The 25111-nt window shown below is 63.6% G+C and overlaps 1 protein-coding gene across 1 annotated transcript; it reads right to left on the bottom strand.

Annotated features, from left to right (window-relative positions):
* Nucleotides 1-433: 433 nt before the first annotated feature.
* FAH (fumarylacetoacetate hydrolase) lies at nucleotides 434-23878 on the bottom strand. The gene is made up of 14 exons (XM_044230194.1): nucleotides 23708-23878; nucleotides 19552-19662; nucleotides 18841-18962; nucleotides 18330-18379; nucleotides 15946-16036; nucleotides 14016-14113; nucleotides 13854-13906; nucleotides 11778-11877; nucleotides 11000-11130; nucleotides 9724-9799; nucleotides 8330-8376; nucleotides 6463-6564; nucleotides 5656-5773; nucleotides 434-634 (listed from the first exon to the last, which is right to left on the bottom strand). Exons 1-14 carry the CDS (start codon nucleotides 23786-23788, stop codon nucleotides 555-557), a joined length of 1260 nt encoding a protein of 419 aa, XP_044086129.1. The 5' UTR covers nucleotides 23789-23878; the 3' UTR covers nucleotides 434-554.
* Nucleotides 23879-25111: the final 1233 nt, after the last annotated feature.

A 25111-nucleotide genomic window follows, 5' to 3' on the forward strand; every position in this document is an offset into this window, starting at 1 on the left:
AGCATCTGAGTGAGTGGACTTTTGAGTAAAACTTTCCATAATGTGGGTGGGCCTTGTCTAATCAGTCGAAGGCCTTGTGAGGAAAACGGCCCGATCTCCCCAGAGGAGCAGGGAATTCCGCTCCACACCACCTTCAAAGTCTTCACTAGGTCTCTAGCCTCCCGGCCCACCCTGCAAATTGTGGATTTGTCAGCCTCCACAATCACACGAGCCACATCTCTGTACACATACAGATCTTCCCGTTTGTTCCTCCGAGGACCCTAACTAGTGCAGGCGCCACTCTCTTCCACGCTCCAGGGGACGTGTGATGGGAAGGACGTGGATGCGCATCACTCAAGAATGAGGAAACAGACGAGTGTCTCTCAAGAGCCCCCTGGAGCAGATCAAGGGCACGCGTGACGCTCACACACCACGACGGCACAGGCACAGAGTGTGAAGGCCGAGCACGCGGGCTTTATTCACCCCTGCATGAAGCACCAGGCCCACAGCCCCACAGACGGCCGCTGACGCCCAGACAGGGTGGGGAGCTCCTCACTCCAGCAACGCAGAGACGGTCACGCGGGCGAGAGGGCGGGCAGCACTTTCCCGGCACACTGGCCAAAGCCGATGCGGTACCCGTTCCCCTGGCAGTGTCCTGGGATGGAGAAGGACAGGGTTAGCCACGAGGCTGCTGGGCTCGGGGGGAGCACAGCCCGAGCCCGGTCCGCCGGGCCCGACGCAGGAACGACAAACACTTATTTCCAACGGAAGAACCACCGTCCCCAGAAGCTGAGCAGACCCACGGGGGGACTGAGAGGCACTCCAGGCACGGCCAGCCATCGGGGGCCCTCGGAAGCACGGGCTCTGCAGCTCTCCTGATGGGGGCCACCCCTCCCCCAAGGGGGCTTGGGTTCAAAGCCCAGGTCTCTGAATGCACCAGAGGCCACACTGCCTGATTCCCACAGACGCCTGAGGTTCAACCGACGTGGGCTTCGGCCTCCGATCCCACTTCTACAGGAGGAGGGAAAGGCGGGGGGAGGGGGCATCTGGAGAGCGGGGAGGCCCAGCTAGATGGGCGTTAGAGGGCGCGCTGTGCGGGGTTCCGCGAGGCCGGCGTGGAGGAGCCGGGAGCACCTGAGCCGGGATTTGAAGGGCCGGTAAGAGCTCACCACCGCGGGGACAGTGCTGCGCGGCACGGAGCCCCAGGCCGAGGGCGCGTGTGCTGCCGCGTGAGCCCCAGAGAGGCTGCCTACCGGGAGCCCTGACGAGCCGTGTTAAGGACTCGGAGCCTGATTCTGAGGCCGCTGCAGCTCACGGAGGAGATTCCAGCAAGACAGGACAGTACAGCTGGGTTCTAAAGGGGCCCCGGGGGCGGCCCCAGAGAGAAGGCGGATGGAAACGCCCAGACTTAGGACGGTCAGGCCTCGGCCCAGGCCGCTCAGCCTGCATCGCCTCCCCCCAGGCCCTGGGCCTCCTGAAGGCCAGAGCAGGTGAGGGGGTGGCGCCAGGGGCTCCCGCAGGGGCTGGCCATGACCTTGAGTCACACAAACCCACCGCCAGACACCCCCACCTGCTGGGGAGAGGCTCCGAGTCTGGGGCTGTGCCTTCTGGTGCCTGCTTGGGATGCGAGGACACAAGGGTCCAGCACCCATGAGAAAACATAAACATCAAAGCGACCAAGTCAGAACGCAGCCTCTTCCGAGAGCCTTCCTCCTGGCGAGCCGCAGGAACTGATGCCCGTCCTCCTCCCTGACTCAGTCCATCACGTGGCCCCGGCCCCGGTCCCACGAGGGCATCACCCACCTCCTGGACACAGACCCACGACTCCATTGTCTCCCTTCCCCACCAGCCGTCCCCGTGGGCAAGGCCAGCCACACCTCCCACCGCACGCTGCGCAGCAGGTGGCCAAGATGGGTTCCCCCCGACAGTGCTGCTGACGGCGTGGGCCGGGTGTCCCCACTGGCGAGGCTGGCTGTGCATGGCGGGACGCTCAGCGGCATCTCAGACTCCCGCTCACCACAACCAAGGTTATCTGCGGACCTGCGGGACGTCCCTAGGGCAGAGCTGTCCTGGCTGAGCCCACGGGGCCAGAGGACAAAAGGAGCCACACCCAGCTGGGGAGGGACCCCAGAGCATCCCTAAGCCCCCAGGATGCTGTTCCCGGGTCTAGAGAGGAGAAGCTGGGACAAGTGTGTCCATGCAGGGGTAGAGGGACCCGAGAGGTCAGAGCCAGCTCCCCTGCCTCTCCCCTGCCAGCACCAACTCTGAGAGCGAAGGTGAAAGCATTACCCTCCCCCTTCTCTGGAAGGGCTGGACCTCCCCAGCCCTCCCTGGACACCTAGCTGCAGCCGACTCCCCGCTCCATCCCACCAAAGGGGGTGCAAATCCATGGTGCAGCCCAGTCCCCCAGCTTCCCAGAAGGCCGCTCCTGCCGGCACCTCCAGGCACACACTGTTCCCGACAGCAGAGCCCGGGGGGCGTGGGACCAGCCTCAGGGAGCAGTGCCGGGCCTGAAACCAGGGGTTTCTCTGCCACCGGAGCGTCAGGAGGGCGCAACTACATCACAGCACAGAACCAAACCAGAGGAAACGACCTCGGAAAGCAGATGGGGGAGGGTCGCAACCTTTGCGGAGGGCGACAGTGGTAGGCTTTGTGTCCCACGGCCATCGGCTGCATTCTGGGACGGCCACCTGCACACCGTGTGGCTCTGGTCCAAGTCCTTGACCGCCCAGGACCTCCAAGGGCTTCTCTGTAAACCAGAATAATGGCACCGCGGGAGCCCAGGTGGTGATGTGTGTGGGGAACACGCGGCTCCCGGCCTGCGGCCCGCGCCCCCTGAACCACCACGCTGCTGCGTGCCTCGTGCCGCACTGCGTCCGACGTCAAGATTGCCCCCAAGAGCGTTGGGCTCAGGATGGGGCTGATTCCACACGGCACGTTCTCCTTCTCTATGTTCCTGGGGAAACGGTCCAAGGTAATAGATCCCAGGGAAGAGTCTGTATCAACACCAGAAGAAAGGAGATCCTGCAGGGGATGGGGCAGTGGGGGCCAGGGGACACGGCGGGAAGAACAGCGGGGCACGGTCCACGGACGGGGGAGGCCTCCCCGCCCACAAGTGGGCCACGGAGGGAGCACGAGGATGGACCCCGTCTGCGGGGCTGGCTGGGGTTGGGGGAGCCGCGGAGCAAGAGTGGGGAGCAAACAGACGCACAGCCTGAGCTGCGGGGCTGCAAGGGAGTGGTGTGGCTGCACCGATGGGGGCTGAGACCCTCCCACGGCCACATGGGCCCCGGCTGGTGCCGCTGCCTGATGGCTGGTGGGGCCCGGGGCAGGGGTAGCGAGCCGAAGCTGCCGTCCCTCGTCTCCCCTCCACCTCCCTCCCCACCCAGAACTCCAGAAAACGCTTCGGGCTTGGTGCTCTAGACACGAAAGGAGGGCCAAGGGCCTGCAATGGGTCCAGAAGCATCAAACAAAGCCTGGAGATGAGACTCGCCGCAGACAGGACCGAGGCCACAGAGAGGTCCACGGCCACGGAGAGGACCGGAGCTGCACCCCAGCTTCCTGCCAGCAAGCAGCCCGCCCACTGTCAACCTGAGCTCTTTGCTCCATAAACCGGGGCAACGAGTCCCGGGCCGGGGCTCCCGTGAGCGTAAGACGGAGTCCGGGCGGCGGCACGCTGCGACACGGGTGGCCCCGGCAGGTTCTCAGCAAACCTCCGCGGAGCTGGAGTCGGGCCGTGACGGGGCCGTGGGGACGGGGAGGCCCGAGCTCTGCCTGCACCTCCTCTACCAGCTCCGCGTTGCTTACTCAAGCGACAGCACACGACTCCCGCTGTGCGTCCGCACACAGTCAGCCTGCAGAGACCCGCGGGGCCGCCGCCGGCCCTGGCAGCACCGTGCAGTCAGCTGACCGACGACCCCGAAGAACCGGGGCGCTCGGCTCTGGAGCCCCTCACACTGCACTTTCCACAGGCGTGAGTAAGTTAGGGTCCTGGGTGCGGGGATGACCCTGGCGGGCCCTAACGGCCATCGCGAACGCGTCACCAAGACGGGAGCCGCGGAAGAATCTGGGTGAGGACGGACGGAGAGGGTGGAGAGATGTGGCCGCGGGGGACACCGGGAGCCACCAGTAGGCGGCTGAGGCCGGAGCGGGTCCTCCCCGAGATCCACTAGAAGGAGGGCGCCCTGCCAACCCCTGGGTTTCAGACTTCTGCCCCCCGGAACTGGGAGAGAGTGAATTTCTGTTGTTTCAAGCCAGCGGGTGTGTGGCCATCTGTGACAGTAGCCCGAGGAAGGAATCCAGGCTGCTAGTCCAGCCGGGACACACACGCACACAATTAACCGGAATCCGGTGTCCTAAGGGCATGCCCGGGGCTGAGCGAGATGGGAGCCCAGGGGCACGCAGGTGTCCGATGCGGCTCCCCCAAGGGCAGGGTAGCATCAAGAGGGGCGGCAGGTGCACACCGGAAGCAAGAGGCCCAGGGAGCCAGGAGGTGGCCCGGAGCAGACGGGGGACAGGAGCACAGACCTGAGGCGGTGTCCAGCGGCAGGACAGACGCAGCGGCCGGACACACGCCGGCAGTCCCGGCATGGAGGGGTGGCTCGGGCCAGGCAGCTGCACAGAGGGGGTGTGAGGCTTTGAAAGGCCGCTCAGCACCCTGTACCCACAGAATGGGGTCAAGGGGTGGCCCACAGAAGAGACAGTGGCCCGAGGACGGGGCCAAGGAAGTAGGGCGACAATGTGGCACTCGGCGTGTGAGCACGGGCACTGGGCGTGCCGCGCACCCGCACGTGAGCGTTCTCAAACACGGGTCTGGAGAGACGCGCGATGCTGGTAAGGAAAGCAAGGGCTTCGGAGTCAGGGTCCCGACGAGAACTGCCCGCGTGGGGACCTCAGTCCCAGCCCCTACTGGCAGTGAGGCCCCCGGCAAGCGATTTAACCCTGCCAGGGGCTCCCGAAGACCAGACCCTGCATCTGCCTTACTCATGACTGGACCCCAGAACGGGCCTCCCAGCAGGTGTGCGAGAACAGGGGTGCCTGGGGGCTCAGTCATTCAACGTCCGTCTTCGGCCCAGGTCATGATCTCCATGAGAGCACGGGGCTCTCTGCTCAGTGGGGAGCCTACTTCCCCCTCTGACCCGCCTCCCTCTCATGATCTCTGTCTCCAACAGACACGTGAAATCTTATAAAATGTACATAAATAAAGACAAGGCAGCAGACTCCAGGAGGGTCAAGGACCCGGTGAGGGTCACACTGCCAGTGGGACCTGGGGTGCACTCGGGACAGAGGGCGCTGCTGGCCATCGCGGGGCCTTCCCCTCGAGTGGTAACATCCGGCAGGCAGAGCGGCCTAGCTCAGCCCGGTCCCAGGACACGGGGTCCCGGCACTGGAAATCCCAGAACCCCGTGGGGGCCTGCCACTGCCCCCCAGTTCTGCTCAGGAGAAAGGGAGGCAGAGTGGGACTCCCGGGGTCTTTCCGGTCCCGGGATCTGAGGTTTAAAGTCCCCAGTGCCCGAGGCTGGGGGGAAGGTCACGAGAAGCAGACGTGGCCTGGGAAAGCCAGAGCGGGGATGAGATCGGACGGAGGGTTTCTGGGCCCGCCCGGGGCGCAGCACGGCCGAAACAGCCCGCAGGCGAGGGGAGACGCACAGAGCCGTGAGGCCGGGCCGTCCTCACCTGTTATGATGACTTCGTCGCCGTCCAGTAGAAACTTCCTGGTGTGTCCGTCCCCCAGGTCAATGGCCTTTGTTCCCCTCCACGACAGCTCCAGCAGGGACCCGAAGCTCTCCGGCTCCTTCGTCACAGCAAGGGGAGGGAAGCCTCACATGTACTTACATCTCCGTGAGCGTGTCGGGGGCAGAGCGGATGCCTGGCAAAGCCGAGGAGCCCCGGGCAGGGACAGGGTGCTGTGCCCCTCAAAGACCCTGCCTCGGTGGGACCTCTGCCCCGTGCCCTCCTGGCATTGTTCGGAACAGGGACAGGGTGCCCAGGCCTCTGCCCACCCCGGGGGCTGCAGTGAGTGAACCCAGATGCTGCCATGCCCGACGCCCTCCCACTGGGAAGAGATTTCCCAGCGCCCCGCGGGCTGCGGTCAGGAAGCGACAGGCACAGGCACCATCCCCTAAGGTTCTATGACTCTTCCACGGGCTCATGGTGGCACGGGGGGCCCAGGGCAATCACAGAGGGGCCATCTCATCCTGGGAGGGTGCACATGAGCCGGTGACGGCCAGACGCCACGGCCACTCCCTGTCTCCCCCCATGTGTCTGTCTGTCCCCCAAGCAGAGGAGACAATGTCTCTGGGTCTGCACCTGGCAAGGAAACCCCTCATGCACCGCACCCCGGATGAAGCTGTAGAAGGAGGAGTTGTAAGATGCGGCCCCAGGGTCGGGGGGAAGCTCCTTCCGCAGGACGTGCTCAGGGCCTCAGGTCTGTGTGCACAGTAGGCTGTCTACGCGGGCAGCGCCCAAGGCTCAGAGACTCACCGGCCCGCTGATGGTTCCAGAAGCCAGCAGGTCCCCAGGGCGCAGGTTGCAGCCGTTGACGGTGTGGTGGGTCAGCTGCTGGAGCATTGTCCAATACATGTGCTGTGGGCAGGGACACGGGGACAGGGAGGTGGCTCACCCCAGTCTCCTGGTTGGCAATTGCACAGTTACCCATGACAGACGGCCTCCCCTGGGCTCTCTCCCGGTGCCCCAACCAGCTCACCCCGGTCATTCACAACAACCACGAGCTGTCCTCCCGGGGTCCCCCTCCCCTCGATCCTGGCTGTGCTCTGGCCTCAGCTCCCCTGCTCCCTCAGGCATCCCCAGCCCGCCTTCTCCAAGAAGGCCGAACTTCTCCCTGCTCAGATGCTCAGTCTACAACCTGCCCATCTGCCTGCTGCCCTGTGAATACCCTGGGGTCCCGAGCTGGCATGCTTTCGGACCTCAATAAGCAGAGGCTTCTCTGCCTACCCCCTTCCCCATACTCCGTGTCTACCCTGTCTCCCTGGCTCTGAAGCCCAGAGCCAGCAGGATGTCAGGCAGGCCTGGGAACGAAGGAACAAGAAGGGGGCTCCGCCTGGGGAAGGGGGCCGAGGACCACGGGGCCACCCAGACGCTCAGAGGCAATGCCCACCCATGCCTCTCCGCGCCCACAGCCACTGAGATCTGCCGCTCCTGGAACCACACATCCAGATGCAGGAGAACTTGGAATGAGCTCTTGCCCCCTGATGTCTGAGCTGCCTAAGGGCCCCAAACAAGGCCCCGTTAGAAGGGAGACTAGAGGAGGCAGGACTCTGTTGCTCGGAGAATGCTCACGTGTGCGGAAAACACAGGAAAAGGTGCCCAGCTGTGTGACTCCCTGGCGAGACACAAACGCCTCGCTCAGGGCTTGGAGCAGCTTGAGGGCCAAGGTGCAGGGCAGCCCCACCGGGCAGGACGAGCAGCGAGGAGGGGACGGGCTGCGGGGGGTGTGCGGGCTGCCTCGAGCTCCTGGGGACCGCGTCTGAGTGCAGACACCCGTGGGCTGTGCGAGCCGGCGGCGGCGCTCCTGGACACACCCCACCGGAAAGTGCCCGCGCACCCATTTCTGTACTGGATTGTTCCCAGGGAGTCTGTCCTCGCCCCAGAGGAAAACAACGCGTGCGTCCACCAAGCATGGCGCGGAGAACCGGTGCTGGGCTGTCTCCGGAGACAGAAAGTCCGGTGGACGGACAGTAACGGACCACAGCCGACGGCAGCGCCACAAGGACCAGCCGCCCGGCCCAGCCGCCCGGCCACAGCTCGGGAGCAAGGGAAGCCGGAGGGAAGAGAGCGTGCGCTGTACCCTCATTCCCATAAAACTGAACAGAAGGTCGAGTTCACGCACAGCCACACAAGTCCAGAGAAAGGTCCCCTTGCGGGGGGAGGGCGTGAGATGACATGACTGGAGGGGGGTCGCGGGGGGCCGTGGAGGGCCTGCAAATCTCCCGTTCCCCAGCCCGGCTGCTGGCCATGCAGGGATGTTGACTCTGAATTTGTAGGTTTTCCTGCGTGTGTGTTCCGCTTCGATGAGAAGCTCGGTTAAAGCAGATGGAAGTCGCTCGGATCAATCCGTCCCCCACCAGGACAGAAGAAGCCCATGGACCCTTACATGAACATTGATCACTCCCCCAAGGAAATCACCAGTCATGTCCACATGGCCTGCATCTGGACGGATCTCCGTGGCCTCGTGGTCTCTTTGGAAAGGAATAGGGCCACAGAAGCTCCAGCCCCACGCACTGAGCCATCACCGCATCCCAGCATGGAAGCAAGCTTCCGGTTCCTTCCCAGAAGGACGACCCCACCTACCACCCTTCCAGGAAGCAGTCAGCCCGGCTTCAAAACTCACCTTAAAATTGGACTTGCACACCGTGGCTGCCCGGCTCATTCCTTCTCCTGTTGGAAACACAAGCACTGTCAACAAGGGGACGTGACTCCTTGGATCGGGGAGGGGGACCACTTGTAAGGTAAGTGGTTCTGTGGCCCGTGAAACGGGCAGCTCACAGCACATCGGAGCGGGGACCTGCCCGGGGGCGAGCGCCGGGACACCGTGGGCAGGTCGGAGCCTGTCTGCCTCTCCCCAAGATGGGCAGCGCCAGGCTCACGATGTACGTCAGCAGGATTTATGAACCAGGCTGGGACCCCAGGCCATTAGCCGTGCTCACACCTAGAAAACCCTTTACTCCCTCAGAAACCTTGGCCGTGGCTTCCCCTCCAAGACTGCACAGAACAGGTGTGCTCTTTGGCCGAGGTCAGGTCAGGGTCCCCATGCCTACCCCGGGCCAAACCTGTCACCCAGATCCCAACTGGGGCCGTGAGAACACCACATTCAGGACTGGGGCAGGGACAGCGTCTTGGAAGCCATCCCTGAACTCAGTCCTCCCCCTCTAGATCTTTCTATGTCTCTGGACACCACGCCTCCTTGATAATCATCCCGTCCCCCACTGGGCATTCCCCTGGATGTTTCTAGGCTGACAGATGAGCCTAAGACAGAAATGGGCCCCAGAGAGGGTCGGTGGGTCGGAAGAGACCAGCCTAAATCCAAGGACACCAGGTTTTCCTCTCAGCCTGGCCAGTTGCCCCCGATGTGACTTGGGGTGAACCCCTTGTCCTCTCTGAGCCTCATCTCCCCGCAGTGTGACATGAAAGGACAGACAGCACCCTGGGGCAGACAGACTCAGCCACGACCCGCAGAGGCAGAGCCCCAGAGCGGAGCAGGGGCGGGGCGGGGCGGGGCGGGGCGGGGCGGGCCGAGCCACGGCCTGCAGAGCCCCACACCTGCCACTAATGTTCTACGAAAAGCCTCCAGGGCGCGCAGGCCCCACCTGCGAGGCTTTGGGAGCCGACCCAGGGTGGGGTGTGGGGGACTGCTGTGGGGCCCCAGAGAGCAGGGCCGGGCTTTCCAACAGGCCCGGGATGGAGCGTGGGGCGTGCGCGGAGGCTGGGCGGGTCCTGGCTGGCGGGCGGCGAGGGACTCAGGCAGAGGCGGGAGGACCCGGGCCCCGGGCCGTTTGGCAGCGACAGGCCGCTGATGCCCTGTGGGCCTCTGTGGTGTCCTCTGAGCACGGGGTATCCCACCCCTCTCCTCCCTTTGCAGGACCCCCCGCAGCAGGTGCTGCCCTCTCCCTGCCCCGTCCCTGCCCCGTCCCTGCCCCCCAGGGGCTCAGGAGCGATTGGGCAATGGCACACGGCCACCTGAGCCCACCGAGGCCTTGGACACACCACCCGACTCCATGGCAGTACCTTTCAGGGCGACGGAGAGGCTGATGTCGAACGTGTAGGGCCGGTCGTGGCGCAGATACGGGAGGGGCTTGGGGTCCTATGAGGGCAGAGCACAGTACAGGGGCTGCTGACAGATGGTGCCGGCCTGGGGGGCCCCCACGGCGTACCAGCACCTGCTCCCCCAGCACGGGGCCCCCCAGTCCCCCAGGTAGGAGACCCCCACACAGCAGGGACCAGGGTGGTCTCACAGTCTAGGCTCAGGAAAGAAGCCAGGGGAGGACCACCCACAGCTCAAGGCACAGGGGTCAGACCAGAACTGCCCCAGAAAGCCAGGGAGCAGGCCCTGTGGAGGCAGCCCCACGGCCAGCCACGGAGTCCACACGGCCGCCCACCGCCGTGTCCCCGGACTCGCAACGCACGAGTAATCTGGGGTGACTGTAACAGTTACGGGTTTCTTTTTATGATTAACTTGCTGGCTAGTGACACAGGCAGGGATATAAAGCAAAAACAAACAAAAAACCCTTCCTTTTCTAAATACATTATTTGAGTTTGAAAACGGGACCTGCTTTAAAAGAAAACTTCGAATAAGTAACAGGCCCCGTGGAGACGGTGTTGGGAAGGGCCGGCTCCCAGGAAGGTGGACGGGAGAGGGGCAGGAGGGATGCAGCGGGGGGCGGGGGGGCTGCCTCATGAGGAATCAGCTCGCAGGGGGACTCCAAGCTCTGAACACGACAGATGGGAGTGCGGGACGGCCGTGCGGTGCCGGCGCCCCAGGAGGGAGCTGCGGGGGCAGCAGAGGGCTGGGAGCATCGGGCCTCGGAGAGACATGGGAGGCAGGGGACAGAGCGCGGGGAGGGGCGGGGGGCTGCCAAGTGTCCAGGGGGGAGAGGCGGGAGGCCTGGAAAGTGGGGCTGAGACCAGGACCCAGGCTGGCTCCAGGCTGCACTCTACAAGTGGGGCTCCAGGGGGCGCCACCGCACAGAGAGGAGATTGGCGAAGTTGTGCAAGGTGGCGGCGTGGGCAGGACCCCTTCTCTCCCTGCCTGCTGGCCTCCGAGGACTCCGACGGGTGCTGAATTCTGTGTTTTCCCCCAAGAGCTGTGCGGGGAGCGGGGAGAGCCCAGGCAGGATGCTTGGTGCCAGGCCTGCCTGGGGTCACAGCAAGGGGTCCCCCAGCACGTGGGCCCACGGGGGGCACCGAGCTTGGCTGCAGATGCCCCCAGTGTGGACGGCTGGTGGGCAAGCTGCCGGCGAGGCAGAGGCCCCGCGGGGCAGCTTCCCGCAGAGCCCACACCTACCTGCTCCGGGTTGGGCACGACAAACGGCATGAGGGCCTCCATGGGCACCACCCACGGGGAGATGGTGGTTCCAAAACTCTTCCCGAGGAACGGCCCGAGAGGGACATACTCCCACTTCTGAATGTCCCGAGCTGCAGAAGAAGGGCCGAGCAGGGCCTCGCCCCAAGGCTCTGTCCTCCCTCTCCCGGGGGAGACAGAGCCCGACCCCAGCCAGGCTGCCCGGGACCATGGGGACCACGGGCAACAGCGCTCAGGGCCAAGGACAGAGGTCCTTTGATGTCACTGCACAGGATTACAGCAAAGAGAAGGAGCAGGCAGGCATCCCCCCAGGAAGGAGCTGGAAGCTCATCCTTCTCCGGGGGTGAGGGGGTGGGAGGGAGGCGGGGACTCAGACACTCGGCACAGGGGTCAGGAGCCACTGTGACAACGAGCTGCTTTAGTCTGAAATCTCTGCCCAGCGACTAACTATGGTCTCTGAGCCCATCCCTGTGAACGGGGGCACACAGGGCTGCAGCACCCGGTGGGGGTTGGGCACAGAGGTGCTCGAAAATGTCAGTTTTGTCTCCAGGAACACCAGAGATCAGAGCAGGGTGGTAACTGGCCCGGGACTCAGAGCAGAGATGTCTGCGTGACCCCCGAGCCACGCTCCCAACCTCTGGCCAGCACCAGACCCCGAAACCATGCACGGCTGCTGAGACACGGCCAGCACCCAGACTTCAGCCAGAGCAGGGCACGCACAGGGAGCCTGGCCTCAGGACGCGCCCTCCCCAGTAATTACCACTCCAGTCGTTCATAAGGACCATTCCAAAAATGTGCTCATGGGCCCTGGAAATGGGGATCGGCTCTCCAAAGTTGTTCCCAGGGCCTACAAAGAAAGCCTGGCGCGGGGGAGAAGTTGATCAATGGGGGCTCTGGCCTGGAGGCCGGAGTCAGGCGTCTCCAAGCCGGGCCAGGGACAGGACTGCCCCGGGAACCCAGGTAGGCTATGAATCCATTGCATTTCTAAGTCACGAATGTGCCTGAGCGGAGAGCGGGTCACCCTGGGAGAGTGGGGACCACCCACGGCCTCCTGACCGCCCTGGACCCTGTGACTGCCCCGCTCCCCCACCCCCAGCAAGCCCCAGGCCGCTGTGCCCCTTCCCCTGCACGTCTGCTCCCCCCGCTGCAGTTCAGCTACGACATGAAACGACATGCATTTCTGCATCACAGCTACGCCGGCTTATGGGGGACAGAAATCCCGGGGTGTCTAATCGTGTCACAAAATATCAGAAGCCGGCCTCCATAATGCAGCCAGGAGGGCCAGAGAGGGCATCCCCCACTGCCCCCAACCCGCCACCCTCCCCCTCTGCAGAGGCGTCCCCAACACGGTGCTGGGAAACCAGCAGAAGCCCGAGACATCATCACAGGGAGAAACGGGGAAAACAGTGGTCAGACACACACAGAACCGGCTGTGGCACTGGCAAAACCTGTCAGTTTGATTTGTTCTGTGACGGAGTTTCAACACAGCAAATCTTTCAATCGAGATTTAAAAATTTAAAAAACCAGGGGCACCGATTTCTGCAGAATCTTAGCACCACCGAGAGTGGGTCGTCCGTGCTCCCCACCCTGCACCGTCTCCGCACATCGCTCGGCCTGGTGTCCACCGCCAACAGGACCAACACAGGTGGGGCGGCGGCCAGCAGGCCCCCTCAGACCCACCCCGTTCCCCCCTGCCTCTCCGGCGCCACCAGGCTGGCCCACTCCTCTCGGAGTCCGCAGGGCACCCTTGCCGCAGGAAGCAGGGGGCTGGCTGGGAAGGCCTTGCTGTAGGGAAGTGCCCACGCATTCCTGCCTCTGGGTGGAACCCGTGGAGAATCACAGGGCACGACCGGAGGGACAGGGATCCAGCCTGCCTCCAGCCAGCCCTGGCTTCCCACAGCCCCACCCGGCGGCCCCACAACACCTCCTCCCCCACCTGCCGTCTTGGACCCTCACAGGTCGCCAGGACGCCACCTGAAACCACAGGTGCCGACGGTGGGAAGGTGGGAATTCCCTGCTGCCCACCTGCCCGCGCGTGCCCCCACGGGGCTCCGCTCCTGCCCTCTCGCTGCCCACAGAGCTGCGCCAGAGTCTTCCGGCCTGGTCCAGCTCCTCCCCTGTCACTGACTTCGTTCCGCCCGCCGTGGGGACTTCCCGGAGTTCAGCGCCCCTGGTAGAGTGCCCAGCCCTGCAGTGTGGGGGTGCTCGGGGATGCATGCCAGCGTCCTGGGCGGAGACGACGTGCGTGCCAGCCGCCGTGCGGGACGCGACCTCCCGGGGGGAGCGTGTGGAGGGTGCTCGGAGGCTCTCCGTGTTATTTCTTACAACTGAGTGTCATTCTACAAGCGTCTCAAATAAAAAGCTTAATTTAGAACCTGCAGGCCTGAAACAGCCACGGTCCTGACATTACGTAGGCCCGAGCTCCGCAGCCGGGGGGGGGGGCCGGGGGGAGCTGGGGGCGGGCAACCCCGTCGCACAGAGTCCGTTCATACAGAACTCACACAGTTGGGACGAGCAGGTGCAGATGCCTGGCTCCTGCGGAAGTACAGGGCCTGCCTCAGCCAATCACTCCCTAACCCTGCTCCCCGCGTGTCCCTAAGGGCACCTTGTCCATCGTCCGCTGGTGACTCAGGAACAGAACGCCACCCAGCGCTCCGATTCCCTCACTCGGGGCGTGTCCGCCCGAGAGCCCTGCGACTCTGGGGACTGCGGGGGACGTTGCCGGTCACCCCTTCGCAAGCTCACGAACACGGAGGCAGGGGAAGGAGCCCGGGTGGCCCTCCCGGGGCGTGCGGCTGCGCTGGGACACCCACATGGAGACCGAGGCCCGGCTTACCATCTCCAGCTCCAAGTCCAAGAGCCTGCAGGCGCCGTAGACGGGCGGCTTAGCTGGAGGGCGGCAGGAGAGAGAGGCTGTGCTGGGGGCCGGGCCCATGGAACCGGCCACGTGGGCACACAGAGCAGACACCAGTGAGGCCCGGGCGCTGGGGCCACTTACAGTCTTCGGGGCTCATCTGGCCCATGGGCCTGCGGATCGGGGTGCCGGACACCACGACGGAGGAGGCGCGGCCGTGGTAGCCCACGGGAATGTGCAGCCTGAGGGGGGGTGGGGGGGGAGGCCGACCGTTACACGCCGCAGAAGAGATTTCGATAGTTCCAGAATCAGAAACCAAAAGGAGCGCACACACATACACGTGGTTCCAAAGCCCAAAGGTCGCCCCAAGCATCCATCCACGGGCCAAGGGATAAGCACGGTGTGGTCTACACACGCACGCCGTGCACAGGGACCACCGTGAGCACAAACGCCGGAGGAGGGGCTGGCCCCGCCCTGACTCTGGGGAGCCGCGGCGACACCGTGCTGCCGGCTCGGCAAGGCTGGCGCGAGTCTGCTTCAGAGCCGTCGCGGACAGCGGGGCACCCCGAGCCGGGGAGGGGCCAGCGAGCTAGTGCTTCACGGGGACTCAGCTGTCCCAGATGAGAAAGTTCTGGAGGTCAGCTGCAGCCTCCCAGAGCGGGAGAAGCAAGGGCACAGACTGTCCCCTGAGGGCTCTGGAGGGAGCACAGCCTGGCCAGAACCTCGGCCCCAGGCCGGCCCCCAGAGCCCCGAGGGCTCCACGTGTGTCGTCAGAAGCCACCGGTTTAGCACAGTCGTGCGGCTGTCCAGGAAGCAGAACCAGGACCACAGGACAGAACCAGGCGGACAGGGACGTCCCAGGTGGGTCGCACGTCTAAACCTGGGCCAGATAAGGCTCCAGGAGGTGCACAGAGCAAAGCAGACTATCTCCCAAGTCCTTGGGCTGGATAAAGCCTCAGGATGGCAGGAAAGCGAGTATCATTTAAAAGATGACGGACATGTTCAACTTTACGTAAGTGTAAAGCTTCTGTGTGGGGAAAGACAGCAAAGTAAGAGGATGCCACGCCGGGAGGAAGTATTCACCCTGCTCCACAGCGAAGGGTCCGTGTCTATGACCTGCAGAACGTTCCTCCAGACTAATGAGAGAGCAGGGGCTGCACCGAGGAGCGGGCAGGGAGAAGGCCAGAATGTGTGGAAGAGTATGGAAAACCGGCAAGAGTTTGGCCCCTGGGGCAAGGGAGTCAGGGTGGGCGCACCCACACCCCGCGTGGTAAAGGACACGTTCAGAGAGTGAGACGGCCATAGCCGTGGGCCACCTCACCCCCGACACCGGAGAGAGGCCCGTTCGCTCCCACCTGCGGGCGACACGGCCCGGCTGCCCGACTCGGCCCGGAGCCTGCACCCCAGAGCCCGGTCTGCCCTGGACTCGCCCGCCCTGCTCTGCGGCCTCGGCCTCGACGCTGCACATCTCTGGGTCATTAACCTGCTGTCTCTGCCCCTCCTCCTCCCTCATCTCGATTCCGAGGGATGTCTCCTGCCACCCCAGGGGACAACACAGCATCTGGCTCCCTGTTCCCAGTGGGGCGCGTGGCCTTGACCTGGGAGTCAGGAGCCGCCCCGGCCGCATCTGTCCTCGGGCAAGCGCACCCTCCTCAGCCTGCATTCGCCCCAGGAGACGGGGCTAACGGTGGTCCCAGCCTCGGAGACCCCAGCAGCCCCCGTGCGGATCCCAGAAATGAACCCGGCTCACGCTGTGGGCTGACCACACTTTGGCAAAGAGCACGGGTGCGCCTGAGAAAGTTCCAGGCACGGAGAAGGCTGGGGTGCGAGGCGCCCACAGAGCCGTAACCCACGGCTTACGGAGGAAGGAGCCTAGAAGGGCCACACATGCCCGGGGATGGACCTCCGGCCCCTGTTCTCTGGATGAAGGGGCCTAGAGGACAGAGGGGCGGTCCCTCTGAGGAGGGCCGTGGTGGGTCCCCCACCCCACCCTGGTTTCTTGACCCTGGGAAAACGGGCTGGTGGAAGGGGAAAGGCCGGCTGTGCACCGGGGGCGCCCTGGGGCCTGACACACCAGTTAGGCATCAGCGCGTTCTCCTTGCCGCGGAACATGGTCCCCACGTTGGTGGCGTGCTGCCGGGACGAGTAGAAGTCCGTGTAGTCACCTGCAAGGGAGACGCGAGAGGTCCCCAGGGTGGCCGGCTGCCCGGCACAGGGAGGGTCGGTCTCAGAGACGGGACCACCAGGCGTCTGGGCCACGCCGGGTCCCGGGAGCACACCCCAGCCACGCAGTCCAAAGCCCGGCTCCAGACGCCGCACAAATGGGCCTCACTCACGGTTTGTTCTGAACCACGAGGAACAAGGAGCCAAGACTGAAAGAGACCACGGACCCCTCCCCCTCCCGGGGCTTCCTGCCTCACCGCTCCCGGCCCAGGGCTCTGCTCCCCACGCCTCTGAGCTGCACCTGCTCCCTGCTTGTCTGGGTCCAAACCCTAGCAACACTGTGAGGACCTTTCCCCCACTCTTTCTGGCAGGATCGATCCAGGAGGGAGAGGAGGAGGAGGGGGAGGAGGGGGAGGAGGGGGAGGAGGGGGAGGAGGGGGAGAGAGAGGAGGGGCACAAGGAAAGAAGGAGGAAGGGGAGGAGGAGTGAAGGGAAGAAGAGGGGGAGGGGAGGAGGAGGACACAGGTTCTATGGCCCGGAGGTGGAGAAGGGGGCGCACAGCCTTCACAGTCCGACCCCAGAGGTAACAGCCGAGGGATTCTTGGGAAGAAGAAATCCGTAACCAAAACCAAGAAAGGTCACACCCAGGCCCCACCCTACAGGGCACGAAATGCCCAAATAAAGTGCGTTATCATGGTGGGCGTCCGGCTGGCTCGGGGAGGGTACGCGTAGGACTCTTGATCTCAGGGCTGTGAGTTCAAGCCCCACGTTGGGGGGTAGAGATTACTTAAAAATAGAATCTTTGGTAAATAAATACATAGATAAGTACTTATCCCGATCCCGATCCCAGCCCTAAAGAGACGTGCTCCCTTGCCCCCGCGGGGGTCACCGCGGCCCTCGGCAGACATTCCAACAGGAATCCTGGAAAACGCTGTGAGACGGCGTCTTCTGAGCCGTGACAAGGGACGGCCGCATGTCCCTGCGCCCACTCGGGAGGAACTCAGGGCTGCGTACTCCGCCGTGAGACCCCAGGGCCCTGGCAGGAGCCCGGCACACAGCGGTCCCGAGGGGGCCCTGGCAGAGCTCCCACTGCCTGTCTGTCTCCAGTAGCTGGGGTAAGTCCACATCCTGATCGCGGGCGGGGGCCGGCAAGGGTGGCGGACGGGAAGACACCCCACCCTCGCGGGACAGGCACGCGGTTCCAGAAGCCCCGCTAACGGGCGGGCCGGGGTCGAGTGTGCGATGCCGCTGAAAGGTTCACTCCAACGTCGCTCAGTGGGTAACTTGTGTCTTACATGTATTTTACCCCGATTCAAACCCATCTCTATGAGACCGCCTTAACGAAAAGCTCGTTTCTCCTTAACAAAAAGTAAAGGCTACAGGAGACCCAGGGAAGGAGTTCGGGTGAGGCTGGGATGGACAGGCAGGCTCGTGCGCAGCGAGAGGCCGTCCCGTGAAGCCTCCAGGAGAGGTGGCACTAGAGAGACGGCGGGTGCCTGGCGTGGGCGCAGGGCGGAGCGGCTGGTGTCTCAGGAGCGGGCGGGGCCGGGCTGCAGCCGTCCCGAAGGCCCCGTCCTCACAGGGGGCGGGGACTTGCCCCCACAGGAGCTGCCCAAAGGAGCAACACGGGCGGCAGGAGGAGGGGCGGCTGCGGAGAGTCGGGCGAGGCGGGCGGCTTGACCCGCGCCCTGTGCTCTGCCACTTCAGCTGCTTTAACCCACACACCCTAGGATGGGGTAAGGCCTGACGCACGGACCCGTCCTTCGAAGGACATTCCCCACTAGGAAGGCCCCCCGGACGCTGTGCGAGGACGCAGGCTGCAGAGACAAACGGGGCAGGCACAGCAAGGCCTGCCGGAGCCCCGCAGTCCTGGGTTCCCAAAGCCCGGAACAGGGGCACCAGCACCCAGAGGGTGCAGGGCCTCCCTCTGCTTCAGCTAAGGGAGTCTGCACAAGGGCAACTCGCCGACTGAAACCTCCACCAGACCCCCTGCCGGGGGCTCCGACGGGGTTCTCCAGGACCCTCTTTCCTCAAACCCCCGACTCAGACTCACAGATGAGCTGGGAGCATGTCCTGTGGCTTCGAGTACAGAGCGATTTGCTGTCAAGGGAGCCAGTGCTAACTGCAAATTCCAGTAGCCGGCAACCCCCGACGAGGGCTCTGGCTTTCAGACTAGCCTGGGTCCGTGAAGGGCAAGGGGTAGAGCCCTGGACCCCGCCCCATTCCCACCCCCCCCAGGCAGCCCTCCAGCCATCCTGGCCCCCTGAGCGGCTCCGGTGCAGGGACCCTACATACCTATGGCGGCCGGCAGGTGCATCACAGCCGAAGCCTGGGCAGTGAACGCCCTGCAACACAGAATCGGGGCCTTCAAGGTCAAGTGCAAGAATCAGGGCCCTCAAGGTCAAGCGCAAAAGGGGAGGGGGGTCCCTGCTCTGGCAGTCCACCGCAGGCTCGGACCAAACCAGCCCGGGAATCCTGCTCTTGGTCTCTGGTGAGCACCCCAGGCTGGCCAGGGTCCAAGCAGGCTGCAGCAGGCCTCCTGGGGAGGGCCTGGGCCCGTGAGAGCCACGATGCCTCCTCTCTAGAAAACAAGCCAAATTACTCCTTCTCTGAGAGCCACGCATGGACGCGGAAGGTGCTGATGCAGGGGTGGGCCAGACCCAGCCGGGACCCTCCAGTCCAGGCACGTGGGGCCTCCCGGTGGGCCCAGAGCCCCACCGCCAGCATGCAGCGGTGGCTCACAATGGCCGTGACCGCACTGTCCCCTCCTCCCCACCTGCCCGCGTCACGTCCGCGTGCCCCTCACCGTCTCCGAAGCTCCGTGTCGTCCCGGAGCCTGGCGTGGCCGGCGGACAGCAGGTTCTGCAAGAACGCTCTCGCCTCCTTCCAGGCAGCCTGACCCAGGCCCATGAAGCTGTTGAGGGTGGGCTGCACGGGGACAGAGAGGGCAGACAGCCCATGCGGGAGGCTAGGAGAGGGGCTGGCCACCTTCGGGGCCCTCACACAGCCAGGACTTTCTCTCTGGCCCCGGGGGAAAGTGTCCCCCGCCACCCTTGGTTTACACACGATTGGCAAAGCCTGGGAGCCACAGTGCTGGGTGCTGCCGGGGACCGCCGAAGGGGGCTGTGTTCCTGTCCCAGAAGCATACGCTCCATCTGCGGGCGCTCAGTCCCCACGCACCCCACCTACGCGGGGCACCATGGTCTCGGGGCTCCGATCCTAGTAGCCACGTGACATGGGAGACTCGTGGCTCATTTCCAATGAAAGCCCCACCAGGTACCAAGGATCCGAGTCCTGCGCCAGAGGGACGGGAGACGTGTGTGGAGCTTTCCGCACATGGGACATGCTCAATAAACACTGTCCTCCTTCCTGACCATGGAACGGATGACGTCACAGCACCTGACCATTTCCATGGCCGTAAAGTCAGGTCCACCCCACAGGGCCGTGGACTTGAGACTGACTCCCGGCTGGTGCCGTCTGTAACAAACTCAGCCGATACACCGCGTCAGTGTCCTACCTGATCGAAGACATCCTGGTGTCTGGAGAGGACAGGCCCCGTGAAGAGGTGCTTAATGACACTGAGGTCCAGGATCTGGTCGCCAATGGCCACGCCGATCCTTGGCCTTGGCTGGAAGGGAGACGGTTTGATCAGCGCTGGGGAAGGCCTTGGCAGGCGTGATTCTTTACCCGAAAAATCTGGCCAGTCAAGAGCCCGTGGGGCCCCCCTCTAGATGGCCCTCTAAGGAGAGGGACTGAGGAACTGGGTCCTTAGCGCCTGACCCCAACCCCCTTTGTCTCCCAGTGGACTGAACCGCCCCAGGGATCTCTGCCCGGGCAGAACCGGCGACCCTCTCTGCTTCTAGGACAAGGAAAGAATCTATGTTCACTGAATGGGAAATAAATCCAACATCCCTTGGAGAGGGGAAGGTGCAAGAGGCCTAGTCCAAGCCCCTTACAGAGGCAAGTCCCCAGAGAAGTTCCTTGGGTACTGCTTGAATGCCTCTGGTGATGAGGAGCTCACCACCTCACTGAGCAGCGGGATTATTTCCCGGGATTAACTGAGGCCTTCCCTCAGGGGAATTTCTTTGCACAGCAGAGCAGAGTGTCCCAGGCACAGGGCTGAGGGCCAGGAGCTTGGATAAAGGAGGCCTGCTCTGGCTCAAATGGGACGGAGCTCAGGTCATGAGGGGCCACAAAGCCAAGGTGCTGAGAACATGTGGGTCCGGACATAAAATCCCAGCTGCAGCTCTGACTCCTGGCCCTTGCTCCTGAGCTTTGCTGGTCAACAAGGAACCAGAGACCCAAGCACCGCCGAGCTCGCAGCTCTCCCGGACGGCCAGCTCTGCCATTTCAGCTCCAGAGAGAGCCTGGAGGTGGGATGACAGGCTGGCCTTCTCCTCACTGGCCGCTCATTTCAGCAGGATTCGAGGAGGTGGCCATCTCCTGGTACCCGTTGGGCCCTGGGACTGGGGCAGACGACAGCCACACCATGACCCAGCCCTGCCTGGGGGCCTGGCTACTCCTTCCAGGCGGCACTTCTGACTCCTCGGGCCCCAGCCTCCCCCTTAGGCAGATGGCAACGCACACGATGGATGAGCTCCTGGACCCCAGTGGCCGCCCTCCGTGGGGTGTGCACGCAGACCCTGGAGCCATGTTCTGACCTTGGCCCCAGGCCCATTGAAGGTAGGAAGGAGCCAGCGCGAGAGCAACCTCCGACACCGGGTGACAAGCGCGGGGCCAGCTTCCCCGGCTGTAAGCCGAGCCCAGAGCGCTATTGTGTGCCCAGCTGTGACCTGAGGACAGGGGTCAGTCTACTTTAAATGCCAGGGAAAGGGGCACCTGGCCAGCTTCATCAGTAGAGCTTGTGACTCTTGATCTCGGGGTTCTGAGTTCGATACCCAGGTTGGGTGTGGAGATTGCTTAAAAAGGAAATCTTCTTAAAAAATAAAAACTAAAAACAAAAAATGCAGAGAGTTGAACTCTTTAGTGCTACATGGGAAGTGGCTCCTGGCCAGGATCGAGGACCCGAGTCCCCACCGCTCTGTCACTCACCATCCTGTCCTTTGGGACGAGTCCCTAGTCCTCTCAGGGCCCAGGGTCCCCTGCCTCATGTGAGGGAGACAGATTGGGAAGAGAGAGCCCACGGGTCTGACCACGAGAGAAAGCACATGCATTGCCCCCAGGCTCTCTCCCACAGACCACGTTGAGAGGAAAGCCTTACCCCACGCCCAGGCTGATGAAGACAGAAAAGCATGGGGTTGGGAAACTCTCCCACGTGGGGTCCAGCCCCAGTTCTGCTTCTTACTGGCTGTGAGACCTGCAGCAGGGCTCTTACCCGTTCAGAGCCTCTGTGTCCCCCTCCATGAAATGGGGACAGTAACGGAATGGCAGGTTTGCTGTGGGAGTTCAATTCATGTCTGTAAATCTCTTATCTCGAGGTCACAGGGCCGACATCCATTCAGATAAAAACAGTTATGAAGCTTCACCTCCACACCAGGAGGACACAAAGGTCACTCAAGCACCGAGGACAGGGGAAGGATGGGTGCCAACCGTCCAGAAGCAAAGGCGTGGGCTATAGGTTTGGCTGGGGGGCAGCAGGGAGACAGATCAGAGGTGACACTGAGGCTGAGTCCTGAAGAGGTAGAGGGAATTAGACCCGCACAGGGTAGAAGGAAAAGTATTCCAGACAGAAGGGACAATCCCTGCTAAGGTCCCGAGGCAGCAAGATGCTCTTAGAATGTTCCAGAAACTGAATGGCAGCCAGTGTGCCTGGGGCCAGCCGAGGGCCAGGCAGAGGCAGGGCCAGACTACAGGGAGTCTAACCACTCGGCCATGGGCTGCAGACCACCACGGGCGGCGTCCCCATAGCCAAGGCCATCATTCCACCTTCACAGACAAAGCCTCCTGCGTTCTACCAAAACCCAAGCACCCTGAGATGGCGGGAGGGTGTCTTGTGTCTTTGATCCCCGACCGCCTCCCAGAGTCTGGCCCAGATTTGGGGTTCTCAGGTGTTCCCTGAATGAGAGAATGAATGCAGGAATGACAGGAGCCTTGAGCAGACCAGTCTGGAGAGCCAGCCACGACCCTGCAAAGTCCACCAAGGGCAGGACAGCTTCAGGCGGTCTGCCCCAGGAGGACGCCCTGAGCCTTCCAGAATGCCCAAGGGGCAGCATGCTTTTCAGAGGCCATGGGAAGGGACTCTGTCTCCAGCCTCTTCAGTGGCTGTCTTTGCACATTCTAACTGGCCAACAGCAGGGGCTCAGGTCCAAAGGCCACCAGCCACCCTCCAAGGGGCGTTCATCCCGGTCATCCTGGAGTCCTCCGGAGTCATCTGCCCTAGAGCTTGGAACGAGTGTGGTTGGCTAACATGGGTCAAGGGTTAACCTGACTCATTGTATTCCTGTCCCTCCAGAGGGCCAAGAGTTAACTTTCCGGGCCTTGCAATGTTTGCTCAGGCCTGGCCATTGTGAAACCACACATGGCCTCGTGTAGGCCATGCATTTGCTGCACACGGGCCCACAGAAGGCCTGTCACTTGGGGTCAAAGATCTGCACTGGGGGAAGGGGCAAACTGCCAGGAGCTTCAGTTAGCAAATATTTCCTGAACACTGCTGGGAGCCGGCAGATTCTGGGCTTCTGTGGTTTACAGAGCAAAACATACCGTGAATAAATTCAAGGGAACCTGTTGTCCCTCCATAGGGACCTTCTTGCAAATTTGCTGATAAACCCCTAGTTTTCAAAGATTTCTTTCTACCAATCCGACCACACTAAGTGAAAGCTCCTTCTTCTGTCCATAAGGCTCCTTCTGATCAGCAAGGGAATGCCCGGGAGTCCACCCTCGAGCTCAAAGAATTCTAGCTGGGGGGAGATTAACTTGACATCTTTTAGCTCAAGGCCAGCAAAGGACTCATCAGTCTAAGCTATTAAAAATGCTGAGGACCTCAACATTTTCCCAATCCTAGTTTAAGGATCTAACCTGCGAGATGAACAGTGGCCATAACACAGTGTCTCAGGGGACAGGTAACAAACCGACATGACTCTGGAGGAAGCAGTTAAGACCAGGGGCTTCGACTGCTCAGCAGCACTAATCGGACATTGGGGCACCTGTAAGGCCCAGTCGGTTAAGCATCTGCCTTCAGCTCATTGAGCCGCACAGCAGGCTCCCTGATGAGCCGGGCCTCTGCTTCTCCCTCTCCCGCTGCCCTCCCCCAACCCCGCACCTGAGCTCGCTGCTCTCTTTCCCTCTCAAAAAAATTAAAAACTTAAAACAACCCTACAAAACAACAGCTGCACTTGCTCTGCTAGCCTGGGAGAGCCGGGGCAGGTTCATTCCGCATTTAATCCCCGCACACGCCCGCACAAACTGAGGCCCAGAGGCTCAATGATGTGCCCATCCAGAAAGTTACCAGGACCCACATATGGAGGCACATAACGCTGGGCGCCAGAGGCTCCACCAGAGACCGCCCCAAAGCCTCCACCCGCCCCCTCTCACTCCCTCCTGCCCTCCGTGACCTGGGGCAAGGGGCTGCCTCCGCGGGGCGCGTCCAGCAGAGAAACCAGAGACCCGCGTCCTGCCTGCTGGGCACTGGCCACAGGTTTCCCGGACTGGGGCGACGGTCCCAGCGGAGGCGGCGCCCTCCCGTCCCCGCCCGGAGGCCGAGTGCGGCAGCTCACGTTGCCCGGGGTGGAAAAGACGCCGTAGGGCAGGTTGTGGATGGGGAAGTCCGAATCCTCGGCCACCGCGACGAAGGACATGCTGGTCAGTAGTGAGCAGGGTCTCCGGCTGCACTCAGCTGGGTCAGGCGGGATCGCGCCCCGGGGCTTCTGCTCTCGACCCCAGGCCCCGCCCCCGAGGCTCCTCCCCCCAGGGCTCCGCCCCCGCGGCCCCACAGCTCCACTGCGGCTCCGCCCCCTCGACCCCATGGCTCCACCCCCACTCGTCCCCGTGACACCAAGGCTCCACCCCTGGCTCTCCTCCCTGGGCTTCACGACTCCACCCCTGGCCCCACCCCGCCCCGCCCCCCGCAGCTCCACGCTCCGCCCCCGCTCCGTCCAGGCTCCACCCCTGGCTCTCCTCCCTGGGCTTCACGACTCCACCCCTGGCCCCACCCCGCCCCGCCCCCCGCAGCTCCACGCTCCGCCCCCGCTCCGTCCCCGCGGCTCCACCCTCCGCCCCCGACGCTCCTCCCGAGCCCCCGCCACCCGCCCAGGTCCCGCTTCCGTCCCGAGCCCGGGGGCACCGCAGCTCCCCTCTGAGGAACGCTCCCGGGTCCTCGCCGCCCCGCACAGTCTTCCCCGCAGAGCCCCGGCCGCCCGGGGACACGCGTCCAGCTGCGGGCCCTAGGCCCCACCGACAGCAGCCCCCAACCTGGCACTGGCGGCTCCGCCCCGGGTGACCCCAGCCCGGCACACCCTCCACCCCCCGCCCCCCTCCGCCTGGGCTCCGCGAAGTCCCGCGGGCGGCCCGGACTCGGTGAACGCCCCGCCCCGGGCTGGGACAGTCCAGCCGGCGTCCCGCGGACCCGGCGTCCCGCGGACCCGGCAGCTGCGACACTCCCGCTCCAGGCCGCAGGGACCCGCGTGCCTCTGGAAGGCTGAACTAGTGCGAGTTAAGGCTAAAGTGTAACTCACCTGCTATTTCACGTTCTGACGTCAGAATGACGCCCACAAGCTGACCTCGGACAAGCCACTTAAGCGCCTTCTGCCACGCGGGCTTTGTCCTCCGCAGGACAGTGTGGATGACCATGGCTCCTGCTCCTTCCAGCGGATCTGAGAAGTGGCGCCCGGCACGCAGGACACGGGGGCTTGTGTTGCAGAAAGGACGGGAGAGAGGGACACAGACGACAGCGGAGTCACATCCCCACCTCTGTCCAGGGCCGGCGGTCACAGCCAAGGATGCGGATGGCGGGCGGGCCTCCGATGGAAACGCGGTGCTTAGGCCTGAGCAAGCTCAACTCTGTCCTCCTCAGTTTGCTCTTCTGCACAACAGAGGGCAAGAATCGTGCCCACGCTGGGGCCCGGAGGATGGTGCGGTTAGGCTGGCCCGAGTTCATCCCCAGTCAAGAATTGCCCTCCAGG

This window comes from Neovison vison, chromosome 13 (assembly GCF_020171115.1).
Source record: "Neovison vison isolate M4711 chromosome 13, ASM_NN_V1, whole genome shotgun sequence".
Classification (NCBI taxonomy): Eukaryota; Metazoa; Chordata; class Mammalia; order Carnivora; family Mustelidae; genus Neogale; species Neogale vison.

Coding starts and splice junctions, on each gene's coding strand:
- FAH (XM_044230194.1), bottom strand. CDS start 23,788: ATGTCCTTCGTCGCGGTGGCCGAGGATTCGGACTTCCCCATCCACAAC. Junction 11,131..11,777: donor CCTTATGAACGACTGGAGTG/GTAATTACTGGG, acceptor CTTCTTCTGCAG/CTCGGGACATTCAGAAGTGG. Junction 8,377..9,723: donor CCTCTCCGTCGCCCTGAAAG/GTACTGCCATGG, acceptor TGTTTCCAACAG/GAGAAGGAATGAGCCGGGCA.